The sequence below is a fragment of the Artibeus jamaicensis genome, unplaced genomic scaffold, assembly GCF_021234435.1.
Source record: "Artibeus jamaicensis isolate MK-2021 breed Jamaican fruit bat unplaced genomic scaffold, CSHL_Jam_final contig_548, whole genome shotgun sequence".
Classification (NCBI taxonomy): domain Eukaryota; kingdom Metazoa; phylum Chordata; class Mammalia; order Chiroptera; family Phyllostomidae; genus Artibeus; species Artibeus jamaicensis.
This window is the reverse complement of record NW_026521883.1, coordinates 10826522-10839522: the sequence shown is the minus strand read 5'-3', so window position 1 is coordinate 10839522 and position 13001 is coordinate 10826522. Positions and strand designations below refer to the sequence as shown.

Here is a 13001-nt window from a genome sequence, read left to right as displayed (position 1 = left end):
TCATGAGCTCACCCTCTAACCGAGGACACCAACGAGTACTCACAGGGAGCCCTCACACCTACCTGAAAGGTCCCCTACGGGCACCTGCAGGCTGGTCTGGAAGTGCTCAGGGGGTTCCACCTGCCCTTGGGCAGTGAGGTTTGGGGGTTATGACCCAGAGGACCACTGAGCAGAAATCAACCACAGGCCTGGCCAAGTACGATCCGAAGGCCTGCTTCCACCTCAGTGACCTCTGCAGGGCTCTCAACAACCGAGCTGTTTCCATTTCTCTTGGTATCGGATGTCTTTGTTTTAGAACCTGACATAATATTGGTGAGTTGTGTGTTTGAATCACAGTGTCACGACTTAGCCTGGCTTTGGGGAAATGATAGGGTGTACTCTATCAGCGTGTTAGATGCTTTGCCAAGACAGGATGTTCACCGCAGTGCGAGGCCCGGAGCAGGTGATCTGACAGTAAGCAGTGTCCGGTGGATGCTGGCGGATAATCCCCCATCTTTTTCAGCTCTGCATGCTGTTGCTGCACCTCCCCAACACGTGCGTACAAACGTCTGCTTAGAAATCCACTTTCTCATGGAGCTTCTCTCCCTCCACGTATGCAGGTGGCCAAAGCTGTCTCGCACTCATTGAATAACTGCGTGAATTGCCTCCCCGGGCAGAAGGACGTGGACGTGGCCTTGAAGAGCATTGGGGAGTCCAGCAAGAAGCTGCTTGTGGACTCGGTGAGTGGTTGGGATTGGGAAGGGGATTTGAGGGACTGGGCTTGTCTCAGGTGTGAGTGGAGTCTTCGCCCCTCACTGGGCTGGGTCTCTGAGTGCCAGCCTCTCAGAGTCCTGTTTTTCCCCACCAATCTGCCTTTTCCTTGTTTGGCTTTCTGATCAGAGACGTTTCCAGGTGGAGCTTTTAAAACTTCACTTTTTCTTGGAGCTCCTGTTGCCGTTTGCCCTTGAGCCATCCCAGTGAGACAGGAAAGGGGGAGTATGTGATCACCTGACTTCTTATTGGGGTATCTCAGACAGTGACCATCACGCTGTGGAGGGACACGTGTCCAGGGCTCATTAAAAGTTTGAGCGCAGTCTGAGGGATTTCATCAGACACCTGTCCCCTTCCCTGTTTTGTGAGTTCTCTTCAGGGCAGCTTGTGCCTGTTTACCTTTGTTTCCTTCCTGTCTGGTGCCTGGCCCATGCTGTGTGCAAGCGATGCGTGTGGTGAGACTAGCCGAGTCTGGCCTCACTCCCTGGAGCTTTTCATGTACAGTTATAGTTCTGCCAGTGACAGTTCTGGTCTGTAGAAAAGCTGCGTTACCAACGAAGACCATTAATGAAAATTGTCAGCTATTTGGAAGAACAGGATTTGAAGGTTAACAGCATCAGCTTTTTAGTTCTCGAGAGCCAAGACGCCGAGAGCCTCCATCTAGGAGAGACAGCACGGAGCTGTGGTTCAGAGTGACTCCTGGAGCCAGACGGCCCAGGCGCGAGTCGCGGCAGTGCCCCTTCGGAGACCGTGGCCTCTGAAGATAGCTGTGCTAGCCATTTTTACGTCTGCCGTGTCTAGCACTGAACAGCGTTCAGTAAGCCAAAGCCAGCGAGTGGGTGTGCATATGCTGACGGTCAAACTTAGCAGAGCTCAGACCGCGCAGAGCCTTTGTGAGCCTTGATGACTGAGACACGCATCCCTGGAGAATCTGGCCTCCTCCACAGTCCCTTCCTCTGTCCCTCTCCTGCAAAGTAAACGTCTCATGGGCAGTGCCTTTTGTTCCCCGTAGTTACCTCCAAGCACGAAGCCGTTCCAGGAAGCCCAGAGTGAACTGAACCAAGCAGCCGCGGACCTGAACCAGTCTGCTGGGGAAGTGGTCCATGCTACCCGTGGCCAGAGTGGAGAGCTGGCTGCAGCCTCTGGCAAGTTCAGCGACGATTTTGATGAATTCCTTGATGCTGGCATTGAGATGGCGGGCCAAGCTCAGGTGAGTGTGGAGCTGGCTGTCTGGAATTGACCCTCAACTCTCTACTCTGATGGAGAGTCCACCCTCGAGGGCAGCTGGGCAAATAGGAATTGGAAACCTACCCACGGGCTACCCTGTTGCATTCTCTCTGCCGCTTAGGAAGCGCCAGGACCTCACAGGAATGGCATTCCCCAAGATGCTATCAGTTTCTGTGTGAGGTGATTCTTGGAGACAGATAACTTTTCCCACGGTCCTCCAGCAAAATCTATCATTTTACTTACATTTTTTTTGGAGGGAGAGTGGTAAGAGGGGCCAAGATTAGGATACTCTGCATCCTGTCCTTCAGATGTGGTATAATATAATTTAAATAACCATGTTTTGGAGGTTCAGTGAGCCCGTCTAAAGGGACTGCGTCTAACGCTGAGTCCAAGGACTAAACATTACACCCTTCAGATGAACAGATAAACCCCTTATTTAGAGCAAGGGAGCATGACCGGTCTGGTGTTGGCTTGCAGAGGTGTTTTTCCTGAGCTCTTATGAACCCCCTAGAAGAGGTATCCAGGGTGTTTCTTGCTCTGTTTTCTACAGGGCTTGTTTTTCAGGTGGCGAACCAGGTGAGAAACATGTCCTCTCCCAACAGGAATCCTGGGGTGCAGTCTGCTCTGAGTTTCAGGACAGAGCTGGCCGTCTGTGCCAGGCTGGGATGGACGAGCTGTCTGACAACCCCAACATTGTTGAGCAGGACTCGGGGACTGTGGCCTGGCCTGAGGGCTGGTGTGCGTGCCCACTCTCTTTTCCTCCCTCTCTGTTTAATGCCTCCAATGGTGAGATAGCACAGCTCTTGGCTGACCCACCGGGAGATGGATTTCTGTCCTGCTTTGTGAATCTTGGTCTGGGGAAGGGGAGGCACCAGTTAGTATCCCATCGAGTATGCATCTGCAATCTATACAGGTAACATGCTTCCACTGCAGGGTGCTGCTCCTAGCTCTCTGGATGCTTCCTAGAAGCAATGGAGAGCCCCTAATTACCCTGGTCCCCTTTGACCTTCCAGACCAAAGAAGACCAGATCCAGGTGATAGGGAACCTCAAGAATATTTCTATGGCATCCAGCAAGCTGTTGTTAGCTGCCAAGTCTCTCTCTGTAGATCCAGGAGCCCCCAATGCGAAAAATCTCCTCGCTGCAGCTGCAAGGTAAGTGTGGAACAAAATGGGCTTTTGTGTGTTGATTAACAATGTCACTGTTTGAAAGACACGCCCAACATCTTGCTGCATTTGCCGAGCAAAGAGTTGATGCTGTCCCTGTGTTGTCACTGGAGTCAGGAGAGATGGAGACTGGTATCTCATTCAACAGGCTCATTTTCATGTGCTTTCCCCACTACAGGTGTCTCTTACTCCCTTACAGACTTTCTAGTTCACCTTGCTTAGACAAGATCCTCAGTGATTCATAAATATTATAACTTAAGTAGATTGTTCAAGTAGTGTTATATATTTCAGGTATGAAAGTAATACATGCTTGGTGAAAATAAAATCAGAAGACACTGGAGAGTATAAAAAAAACCAATGGTGCTCAACTCGCCTTTCTCATTTCTTGAGCACTTGCCTCTCTGCCTGGCGGCGGCAGTGCTCATAAGATGGATACAAATACGTTCGGTGTGTCCCGTTCAGAATGGCTCTTGTTGAGGATGAACAGGGCGGCGGTGGGATTAAAGGATTTTTGGAAATATATTAAAACATGAATCTGAGTTGGGATGCTGTCATTGCCCCTCTTTCTCATTGTTTTCACCCAAGGAGTTGGGTAACACAGTACACTTTCTGCTCCAAGGCCACTGTGACAACTTAGTTCAATTACTAGTGAGTGACTGCTGAAGGCTTCACGTTCATTTTCCCGACCCGAACAGGCAGGTGCTTTATGTTTCTGTGGTGGGTGACCATGTGTCCCTGACATTACTTGGCCTCCCTTTATCCACAGGAAACTGGCAGCAGTAACAGAATAAATGTAAAACAATGAGGATATAAAGCATAATTGGAAACTTTTCCAAATGTGCAGATGACTGATTTTTAAAAAGCGTAGCTCCAATTCTACATTTTAAAACTTGGTTTCGTTTGTTCACTCATTTGGTCTTTTTGGTGTGTCTCTCTCCTGGGAGCTCCACGGCTGTTGCCCAAGTTGTCAGAGTCCAGACACCTGAATTCTGTCCAGGCTCCAATGCTTGGCTAGCTAGGTTACACTGACCGGGGCACTCAACCCGCCTAAACTTTCCCATCTGCAAAGGGGGGGCGTGTGCTCTGTCTTCCTGAAGCTCCCCCCTCTTCTCGATACAGTAGACACCATGGTACTGGGTATGTAATGAAAACCTGTCTCTGGTCCCCTTGTGGTTCGTAGTGCTGTTCTGTGCGGGGCAGGGGTGGGGGGTGATTAGACACATCAGGGAAGCTCCTCTGAAAACTCTTGAATCTCTTCATTTATTCCCAAATATATACTTTAGCTTCAAATCATAGCCGAGGCCACTAGGAGATTGAAAACATCTTGTGGCATCTCCCCACTTGCATCTTACGCTGAGTTTTGTGATTGTCCCAGTGGGTGTGTGCCCTCCATGGGGGGCAGTGCTGGGGGTGACCTGTGCTGTGTTGAGCAGCTGTTTCTGATATAAAACCCTCCCTCGAATGATTTTTTTTTCCCTACAAAAAGCCTTGGAGAAGGCAGCTGATGTTTCCAGGTACCTGAACTCAGATGGTTTTCATTACCTTCGATCTTTTGCATCAGTTCAGAATTCAAATTTCCAACTTAGAATGTGTTGTTCCCTCTCTTAAATTGGAAGAAGGGGAGAGTAAGAATTGGCCTTTCGAAAACCACGTAAGGAGGGAAACAGCCCTGGTAATGCCCTGGCGTTGCGGCTCTGTGGGGATCTGCAGGCCCCCTGGTGGCGACATGAGGAAAGGACCAGGAGACTTGTAGGGGAAAAAAGCTTTCTTTGCCTCTGTCCTGGTTTTGAACCGTTGAGAGAGAGTTCCCAGCCTGACAGTTTTATAGCCAAGTAAGCACTTAAAAATCATCATGTGAAATGAATGTCTTGGGATGGAACTGTTGCAAGAAGATGCTGGCACGTTTTTCCCAGCTTCTTGGCACATGTTGGGAAATTCTGCCTCCTGGGGTGGTTTCCCAGCAAAGCTCCCAGCAGGTGAGTCAGGCAGCTGCCTCTTGGGAGGTAAAGCTCTCCCAGGTGGAGGTGCATTCATTCTCATAGTTTATTTGCTCGATGCACAAACTTTTACCCATGCCTCTGATATGGGATAGGGCCAGTGCTGGGCGCTGGGCACACACCGTGAGCGGAATGGGGATGGCCCTGGTGCAGTGTGAGCAGGAGGCATAGACGAGGAGTGTAAGGCATTGAGGCCTCGTGGTAGTGCTGTGCTAAGTGCCCCTGCAGGGATCTGATGACTGCTGCCCTCATCTCCAGTCTCATGGCCTTCCCAGCGCTTGGGACAGCCAGTTCCTTCATAGGGATGTCCCCAACCAGGGATGCTACTGTGGAGACCGAGGCCTGAGTCAACTCAGCCCTGCCCTACCCCTGTGTCAGTGGACTTGAACCCCTTGTTCTTGGTGGTCTTTGTGATCCTTCCCACTTTGGGGAAAGAGGTGTACTTCTGAAAAAGTAGAGGCTAGAATATGTCTTTTTCCTCTGCTCTTTATTCTGCCTCTGAGCTCAGGTACCTTTGAGGAAATGGGCCCCTTGGTATCTGACATGTAGCAGGGAGAAAGTCATTTTCTCTCGCGTGTCTGGCTTGTTCATATTCTTCCTGTGTAACTGGTGGGCTCTGGCTCTTTCCCAACAGGTTGGGTGGAGCCGGATACCCTTTGTCAACTGTTCATCAGTGCATGTCCTGACCAGGGGCTGCTCTCGTGCTCCCAGGACTTAGTCAAGCAAATGGAAAAACAGTTTTTGGTTGCAAAAAAGAGGGCTTGGCCTCTCTGAGCAGCCCCCTGCGCTGCTGCTCACACCACAGTCGCCCAGGCCAGGACTCCTGTGCCAGGAGACTTCCCAGTACAGCTGCCAGCGTGGGGCCCGTCCCAGGCTGGGTTTTCTTTTAGCTGCTTTCTGGTCCCCTGAGGGCATCCCTAGGACCTTGCAGGTGGCTCCTCTTCCCTGTCTACCCTCTGGTTTAAGGTTGCCACTGAATAGGCTTCCTCCTGTATCCAGAGACTGTGAGAAAGGATGACCGAGTGAGGAGCACTTTCGAACTGTAAAAAAGAAAAAGGTAACCTGGGCCTTTTGCCTCTTGGTCTCCTCTGGAATCAGGATCATACTCAGGCCTGACTCCAGCCCACGTCAAGCCTCTCCTTCCCTGCAGAACCCATGCCCACGGTCAAGGCCTTCATTAGTTGTCTTTCCTGTCCCCTGTGAGTCCCCTCGGAGGATCAGGATCTATCGCGTCCTGTCTCCTGTCATACCCCTCGCCTTCTCTGTGTCTTGTCTCTTCACCATTCTACCTCTTCAACTGGATTGCAAGCACCTTTCTGTCCTTGGGAGGCTTACACTGTATTACCTTTAAGTCCCTGAGCCCTGTGCACGCAGGACCCAGGAAACAGCCGCAGGCGGATCCCCCTTTGCTGTGTGCCCCCTCCCTGAGCGTCTCCCCCCTTGAGGAAGGGAGCTGTCCAAGTCGCTCTTTCCCTCTGAGCTCCTTACTGGGTGGTTTGTGCTCTGTGCATAGTCAAAAACAGAAACTGGTTGATTTTCCTCTCTCAGTCCTGGTCCTCTTCCATATCTAGTTAAATTTCTCACCAAAGCTCCCAAACCTCAGTTAAATCAATTCAGTATCTCTGAACACTTAAGTGATGTGTAGGTCAGAAAGCCCCTTTTTAACCTCTGAGGTTGTAGGGCCCAACTTTTTAAAAACTGGGACTGGCTAGATATGCCTAAATAAAGAATCAAGTGCAAGAAAACGGCTATGTCTGGAAGCTTTGGATTATGGTCACTTAACTTTTTTGTATTTTTATATATAGCTCTGATCATGTAAGAAAATGTGGGAAAAAATAACTACAGTTCAGGCCTATTGGGATTTATATAGACCAGATGCTACTAATTTGGGCTATATTTTTATTGATAATATATTAAGTTGGTTGATTCATAATTTTAATAGGTTTACTGAAAGTTTTTAATAAAAATATAAATTCGTTTTTAACACTAACATTTTTCAGTTGTGGGCTCACACTGTTTATACTGTCTTATAAACTTTACTTGTGTATCATGAATGTTCTTTTATAGCATTAGAAATATGTTATTATACAGAGTGGGGCAAAAGTATGTTTACAGTTGTTCATATGGAAAATAATACAATAATGAATAAATAATATAAGAATAAACTGTGTGTTCTGTGTACTCACAAATGTAAACCTGCTTTTGCCCATCCCTGTGCATTATGGCTTTTAGTGGGCACCCAGGATTCTGTTGCAGACTATAGGTTTGTTTTGTTAATCCTTCATCACAGTGTATCTGTGTTGTCTCCAGTCTTTCACTCTTGTAAATAATTACAGTAGCTTGAAACATTAAAATGTTGTTTTTCATCGTCCAGTCTATGTAACCACTTGCCTCTGGGCCACTTAGTTTATTATGTGGCTGTGTAACCCAGAGTCTGAAATGAGTGACAGGATAAATGATGCCTGAATAACGCTCCTCAGTCATGGACCACTGTTCCCCGAGCGACCCGGTGAGACAGCCGCACCGTGCAGGCGCTTCTAAGGGTTGTCTAACCACACACTCTGATTCTGTTGTGTTGGTCGGTTTTTTTTTTTAACCTCCAAGTTATTACATGAAAAAGTTTTCACATCTACCAAATACTTAAAAGACTAGGGCATTGAATAGAGATATACTCTCAGAATTCACTGATTTTAAACCCTTAGTTTTTCATGGAAAATTTTTCATATAAAAGTGAAGCTTTCTAAAAATGCAAATAAACAGGAAACACTGAAAGAAATAAGCCAAATGGAAAGCTTGTGTGATATTCTCCAAATGATCATGTCATCACAGCTCAGGACATCCTGTTCCCTGTGTCGTGTTGATGTTGCCAGCCTGTCCACATGGAACACGGTGTCAGGCTGTCTGAGGGACACGCTAGTGAGTACCTCGTGGACGTGCCCTCCCAGGTGCTCGGAACTGCACACTGTCCTCCCAGCTCAGTGGTTCTTGCTTTGCTTTGCACGGTGGAGGGCACAGTGCTTCCCAATGGCACCGTGATTAAGCGCTTCTCCCCTAATAAATGAAGCACTGGAGTCAGAATTGAAAAAAACTGTTTTGAGATTCTTTCTTGAATTCAGAAGTATTTTCTTCTTCCCGTCATTCTAGCCAAATTTTAAAATTCAAAGCAGTTTCTCCTCATCAGATAATGAAGCTGATTACCTTTGTACATTAGCAATATCATGTCCATCTAATTTGATATTCTGTGGGAAGCTGCAAAGCCAATTGAACTAATAAAATGAGCTATCTCTTATATTAGGTGGTGCTAATGATTAGCAGCAGTATGTGCCTTCTTTTGTCTTTAAGCTGTCTGTTAGCTGCAGTGGTTAGTAACTATAAATAGATTTCAGGGCCCTGCCAGAAGCATGGACCGGTTACAACCCTGTAGAAAAGTGTTTATGAGTCAGACAGGCATGGAGTTAAGTCTTGCATCTGTTCCTTACTTGTAGCATCTCCTTAGGGAATTATCTCATCTCTCTGTTTTTTAATTTATAAAACACAAAAATATTCAATTTTAAGATTTAATATGAAGCTGTAGTAATCAAAGTGATACAGTATTGGCAAAGGGTGAGATACGTAAATCAGCGAAAGAGAATCACATCCAGCAGCAGACCCATAACGTCTAGCCAATTGTCAACAAAATTGCAAAAGCCAATTCAGTGGAGAAGGGGGATAGCCTTTTAAACAAATGGTGCTGGAATAATTCAACTTTAATCCTTGAAAAAAAAATCTGAGCTGCCTTTTAAGTTCTAAGAACAGAAACATGTACAATCAATCATACAAGGGTCTCTAATTAGTTCCTATTATTACCAAAGACAATAGCTATTTTAAAGAATAAATTTTGGGACCTGGCCAGGAAGCTCAGTTGATCAGAGCAGGAAAGGACTGTGGGGTTCAGTCCTCACTCAGGGCACATACGTAGGTTGCAGGTTCGAACCCTGATTTGGGGTGCACACAACAGGCAACCAATTGATGTTTCTCTCACATCAGTGTTTCTTTCCCTGTCTCTAAAATCAATAGAGATATTCTCAGGAGAGGATTTTTAAAAATGAATGATAATTTTGGTAATTTTGAGATAGCTTCTAGGAGCTAGTCAAACATGTAGAATTTAATGGAAAGCAGGGATTTAAAAATTATAGACACCAATTACTATATATCACTGTATCTAAAAATATACAAGATATTCCAAACTGTACAAAAGCTACCCAAAATAGCCTTGTTCTGATAATCTTATTCCTTATGGGCTGCTAATGAAGGATTTTGAAAACAGTGTTAATATGATCTCTTTGCTTTTCGCAACATTGTTGTGAATTTTTTTTATGAATATATTATACGGCAGTCATACTTTCAGTATCCTTTAAGGGTAAATGAAATGACTCATCAGAGGCAAGGTAAGGATGCGCAGTCTCTCTTCCCCAGGTGTGGTTTATTTCTTGTTAAGAGTCTTGTAGAAGAGCAGAGCTCACCTGGAGACCCCAGGCTCTCCTGTGAATTAGTTGTTATGTCTAGTGCATCTGCAAAGCATTGTTGGGGAAATTAGGGTTGATCTTTCCACACAAAAACACCCTACATTTTCTGTTCTGTCACAGAGCTGTGACAGAGAGCATCAATCAACTCATTACTCTGTGCACCCAGCAAGCTCCTGGCCAGAAAGAGTGTGACAACGCCTTGCGGGAACTGGAGGTGGGTCCTGGGACAGGCCGCTGAGTACCTGAGAGTGTGTCTGTCTGTCCTTTTAAACAAATGTGGGGTCAGTTCCTTCTCTTCTGTATTTGTCTTTTGTCTTCCTGGGAGGCTGTCTGGCCCAAAGTTCCAATCCAAATGGGAAAGAACTGAAGAAAGATTAGATTCGGTGGGATTTATCATCCCTGCTTCCCCTTTTTCTACTAGGATAAGAGCTATGTTATTGAAGGTTCTTTATTTCAAGCAGGAAGAGATGTGTGGAAGTGGGTGCAGGCTGAAGATGAAGGAAGTGGGTACAGACCAGAAAGTTTGGGAGAAGTTCTTCTGAGGCCTTGGGAGGAGCTGGGATAGATGTGCTTTCTGAGTAAAAATGATTTTCCCACACATCTTAGTTTGTAACATATAGGGGGCACCTAAGAGGAAACCCAAAGTGCCACCATCTGGTCAAGGTGCCCATGAGATTCCTAGTGGCCCAGGACACCGTGGGGGTGCTTTTCTGCTTATATTCATACTTATGATTTATTGATACTTTAAAATTCATTTATGTCCATAGATGTGGCTAACCATAAAATCAGTGTGCTGACTTGCACGTAGAACAGTCTTAACCTGCACAGGTTACATTGAAAGTGCCAGATAGATGTCTCAGTACGTGTGGGTCGGCTGCACCTGACATTCCTTGAATTTGGTGGACGATTAACCTGGGTCTAGCCTGGCCGGAATGCCCGCGTGCCAGTTGGGGGCGGAGGGTTGATTGAGGGAAGTCGATTGATGGTATTTTGTGTTGAATTTTTCTTGTTCTATAGCACTTGCTTTTTAAGTTGTGTTCTCCTTCTACAGACTGTCAAGGGGATGTTGGACAATCCTAACGAGCCTGTTAGTGACCTCTCTTACTTTGACTGCATTGAGAGTGTGATGGAGAACTCCAAGGTAAGCCTGCCCAAGCCCTGGACATTTCTCCTGGGTGTGGGGAAAAGTCTAGACGGGCTTTGTATGCATCTGCCTGTGGCCACTCTGTATCGCAACACGTGTCACAAAGCCTGGTGCTGGAGCCCTGGGCTCAGGTGCTTCTCCAAACGTGACCCTGCACCAGAATCACCTCAGGGGCTGCCTTGTTAAATAAATACTGATTATAGGCCCCACCCCTGAATTTCTGATTCAGCGGATCTGCGGTGGGACTGAGGATGTATATCTTTGACAAGTCCCTAGTCCTGCTCATGTGGCCCAGGAGCCCCACTTTGAGGGCCAGCGCATATACCGTATTGCAGATGGATCTTACTGTGAATCAAATCGTGTATTTTCTTCACCTGGGGTCGAAGTGTTGTGGAAAGGCCATCAGTGACTTTGGCTTATACGAGCCCCTTTTCTGCATTCTTGCCATCCATCTGTGCTGTGCATTCTCAAAGAGAGCAAAAAATTGTGGGGAGTCAGGGTTGGGTGGGTACATAAAAATCTAAGATAATACAATGATTTGTGCCACCCACCCCTCTAACCCCCATCTAAACTTTATTCAACAAAAGCTTCTATTTTAGTATTTAATTTGATGTGGTTGGCTGTTGTGGGAGAAATGTTATAAAAAGACATATTAGTGGAGCAATAATTTTTAAAAGGTTGAGAAACACTGACCCATGGTAATAATGCCCATGTGTTTGAGAATACCACAATCAGGGTAAGATGAAATTCAAGTGAAGTGAATGAACAGGGAGCAGTTGCAGTCTGGCTTTGCACTTGGGGCTCAAGTGCGTGTTTGTTTACGTCACTTCACATTGGCTTTGGGGAGACATATGTATTGGTGATGGCAGGAGAGCCTGCTTTGCACCAGGTGAAGACTGGCGCTTGTTCTGTCGGCATCCCCTGTGGAAGTACGGGTTGTCTTAGGGGAGGATGTCCGTGTTTCGTGTCCTCGGAGCCAAAGAGGGGTGCAGAGTTAGGGAGAGGAAAACACTGTACTTGAAAATACCCTCTCACCTCTTTGCTTTGCAAGTCCTTAAGTAAACTGTATTATTTTGTATATCCAAGCAATTTTAGGGATTTTTTTTCTTTTACCCTTCCAAGATGGCTTATTGACGCAAGAGCTCTGTGTTGGTTCTAGACCCAGCGACCCCACGGTCTCTCCAGAGGGCTGTGTTGGAAACCTTTTGCTCCCCATCTGTTGCCCTGGAAGGCAGAACCAGCCCTCCTGGGGCCTCGTGAGGCCCATGGAAGACAGAACACAGATAAGGGGCAGGCACCCTGCCTCTGCCCGTGACCTTCTCTGTGTCAGGCACAGTGCTTGACCTCTCTGGGTTGAACTCTGAACACTAAAATCCCTTTTAGTTGCTATTTTAAGGACTTCTGAAGAAAATACACCAATGCTTTTCAAAATAAGGGGACATTCTTAAAATATTTGGGAAACCCGCTCATTAGTGTTCAGATTATCTATGTATATTTTATAAAGATGTTTCAACATTATTGTAAATTAGTAAATGAATAACATCAGGAGGAACGTGACTTCTGCTTTCTGAATGCGACTTCATCTGCAGCTCAATGGATGTGTCTGGTTTTGATATCCTGAGAAGTGCAAGTTCTCAGTTCAGACCGTTCACTCATGGGACGCCCTGTATAGGTTTTACTTTATTTTTCTGAGTATATTTACTCTTCCTCCCTGAGATAGTGATAACTTTTGGGTAAAAGGTTTATACTTTTATTATTCATTGCTCTTCATGGAATAATAACAATATAACTCTCTTCAATATCTTCTTGATTTCAATAAGGGAAAAAAATGGCAGATACTTTAAATTAAATGTCCTTAAATGTTGAAGTTGAAAATGGAGTTCCCTGTACCACATGGTTTGAAGGAATGCTTCTCAGAGAATATTGCTGGTTGTTTGTTTTGCAGGTTCTGGGAGAGTCGATGGCAGGAATTTCACAGAATGCCAAGACCGGGGACCTCCCTGCCTTTGGGGAGTGTGTGGGGGTTGCGTCCAAGGCTCTCTGTGGGCTGACAGAGGCAGCAGCTCAGGTAAGGGACTGACTGGCTCCCTTGCCCTGCAGGGCAGCCTGTGTCCTGTGCCAGACTGTGGGCCTACCAGGTCCCTGTGGGAGGCAGCAGGGAGCTCCAGCTTCACTTCCTTATTCAACTACTACCGCAGAAGCCATGGGGAAGG

The 13001-nt window shown here is 46.5% G+C and overlaps 1 protein-coding gene across 7 annotated transcripts in view; it reads left to right on the top strand.

Annotated features, from left to right (window-relative positions):
* The window catches only part of TLN2 (talin 2), a 409343-nt gene that overhangs the window by 301018 nt on the left and 95324 nt on the right, over positions 1-13001 (top strand). For all 7 annotated transcript variants that reach the window (XM_053670053.1, XM_037151006.2, XM_053670051.1 and 4 more), the window contains 6 exons: positions 600-719; positions 1763-1960; positions 2991-3130; positions 9765-9858; positions 10696-10785; positions 12734-12856. In XM_053670053.1, the coding sequence (XP_053526028.1) occupies positions 600-719; positions 1763-1960; positions 2991-3130; positions 9765-9858; positions 10696-10785; positions 12734-12856 (765 nt within the window). The remainder of the gene's footprint in view (positions 1-599; positions 720-1762; positions 1961-2990; positions 3131-9764; positions 9859-10695; positions 10786-12733; positions 12857-13001) is intronic.